The sequence below is a fragment of the Salvia hispanica genome, chromosome 3, assembly GCF_023119035.1.
Source record: "Salvia hispanica cultivar TCC Black 2014 chromosome 3, UniMelb_Shisp_WGS_1.0, whole genome shotgun sequence".
In the NCBI taxonomy this organism is placed as follows: domain Eukaryota; kingdom Viridiplantae; phylum Streptophyta; class Magnoliopsida; order Lamiales; family Lamiaceae; genus Salvia; species Salvia hispanica.
The window spans coordinates 36,844,696-36,846,803 of NC_062967.1; the positions used below are offsets into that span (position 1 = coordinate 36,844,696).

At 37.0% G+C, this 2,108-nt stretch overlaps 1 protein-coding gene across 1 annotated transcript; it reads right to left on the reverse strand.

Annotated features, from left to right (window-relative positions):
* Positions 1-586: 586 nt before the first annotated feature.
* Positions 587-1,576, reverse strand: LOC125210036 (LEAF RUST 10 DISEASE-RESISTANCE LOCUS RECEPTOR-LIKE PROTEIN KINASE-like 2.4). Its single transcript, XM_048109612.1, has one exon. The coding sequence runs from the start codon at positions 1,559-1,561 to the stop codon at positions 587-589; it is 975 nt and encodes a 324-aa protein (XP_047965569.1). The 5' UTR covers positions 1,562-1,576.
* Positions 1,577-2,108: the final 532 nt, after the last annotated feature.

The window sequence follows — 2,108 nt, forward strand, 5'->3', positions numbered from 1 at the left end:
TAAATTCTTCTATCCCACAATAGATAAGAATTTTGCGCTCCACCAGTTCGACAAAAGTTGTGAACTTGGCCAAGGATTTTGTTGCATAAATGAATCCTTTCTTTTGCTAGGCCGTTGTTTTAATTTGCTGTATTTTGCTGTGGATAACAGTTTTTCCACACCAAACGTTGTAAGATTTGCAATTATGGTGTGAAGAAAATGCTTTAGCATATAGTAATAATAAGAAAATAATGTTGAACTTATTAATAAGTACTGACTTTGTCAATTGGTAGAATCCATCACTTCATTACTATTTGATTGCCTCCAATATAAATTATATTTTATACATTGAAAAAATGGTATTGACTAAGACTTATGTGTAGAAATGCAAGGTTTTGGAATTGAATCAATATTTCCAACTTAACCGGCGACCATTTCTGACTCTCTAGAATGAACCCAACTTTGAATGGTCGTCATATTAAGTCTTGTTTCTTCCTATATTTCCTTTTCAAGAAAAAAAAGAAACAGGATACATTCTTGTTGCTCAGTAAACAGTGACCCTTAACACCTTCTACAGTAAAATTTTAACATAACTTACAACACAAATTCAAGCTAAGGATTCAGAAGTTGAATAGGTTGGTGCTGCTCTAGGGGGTGAATTTAGGTAAGGCTTAGATGGAACCTCCAACAACCCAACTTTCCCTTCCAACATCTCTGCCACTCTTGTCATCGACGGTCGGTCCTTAGGGTTTGTCTGAATGCACCACAACCCAACAATGATCAAATTTCTCTTAATGTGTTCGATTTCATCTTCTTCGTCCAATGCTCCACCAAGATCACCATCTCTTTCTGCATTCATCTCAATCTGCTTGTAGAGATATGTGGGGAAATATATTTCACTAGTACACTCTACATCTCTTCGATCAACGGTTGTCCTTCCCCCAACCATATCCAAAACCAGCATCCCATAACTATACACATCCGACTTATAAGAGACATCTCCGAAGTTTCTAGAAAACACTTCTGGAGCAATGTATCCTATTGTACCTCTTGTCCCCATCATAGAGACTATGCTTGATCTGTTTGGACACAATTTAGCAAGCCCGAAATCTGAAATCCTTGGATTCATATCCTTATCGAGAAGAATGTTCTGAGGCTTGATGTCCAAATGTAGAATCCCCGTATTACAGCCTTGGTGCAAGTATTCCAGCCCTCGAGCTATCCCAAGAATGATCCCAAACAATTTATCCCATCCCAACCCAGATTCTTGAGACGATGAAGCATTGTTGTCAATGAACTTTTCAAGAGAACCATTCGGCATGAATTCATAAATGAGAGCTCTTTTCGAACCTTCAAAACAAAACCCCAATAACGCCACAATATTAACGTGGGAAGTTCTGCTAATACTGGCGACCTCATTCATGAAATCTTCCCCATTTCCATTTGATTCATTCAAGACCTTCACTGCTACAAGACGGCCGTCTGGAAATTCTCCTTTATAAACACTGCCAAATCCCCCTCTTCCTAAATTTTCAGTAAATGAATTGGTCATTTTCTTGATGCTGGAGTATCTGTATCTCATTGGTACAAGATTCCCATTGTCCTTTAGAAAGAGTTCGATGTCTCTATCACGATCTTGCTTTGCCTTTGCACGCCTTCTCCGAATGAAAAGGAATACAACTATCGAAGAGGATGTAAGAGAGCCTATGGTAATACCGCCTGTTGAAGTGACAAAATATTGTTTAGATGTATCTCAGAAGAATGTAGTATGCTGATCCGTGATCACATTGAAGTTTAAGTATTAGGAAAATAGGGCACTATTAATGAAGTTGATCATAGTCATTTTTAAAATTATCGATCGTCATAATTAGTAGAATATTGAAGTAGAGGATGACTGTAGATAAGATGTATTAGCAGAGCATGGTTGACATACCAATAAAAATGATCTTTCTAAGTCTTGTATGTCCTGCAAACAAATTCAACATTAGCCTTCATAGTTTAGGTGGAACAACCAAAAAATTGATTTCTTCTATGATACTGATCAACCTAACTAATACTACTACCTTTGTCCTTTATGAATAGAAACTCTTTACATGTCATAAGCTTTAATGCACAACTGATAAAGTAAG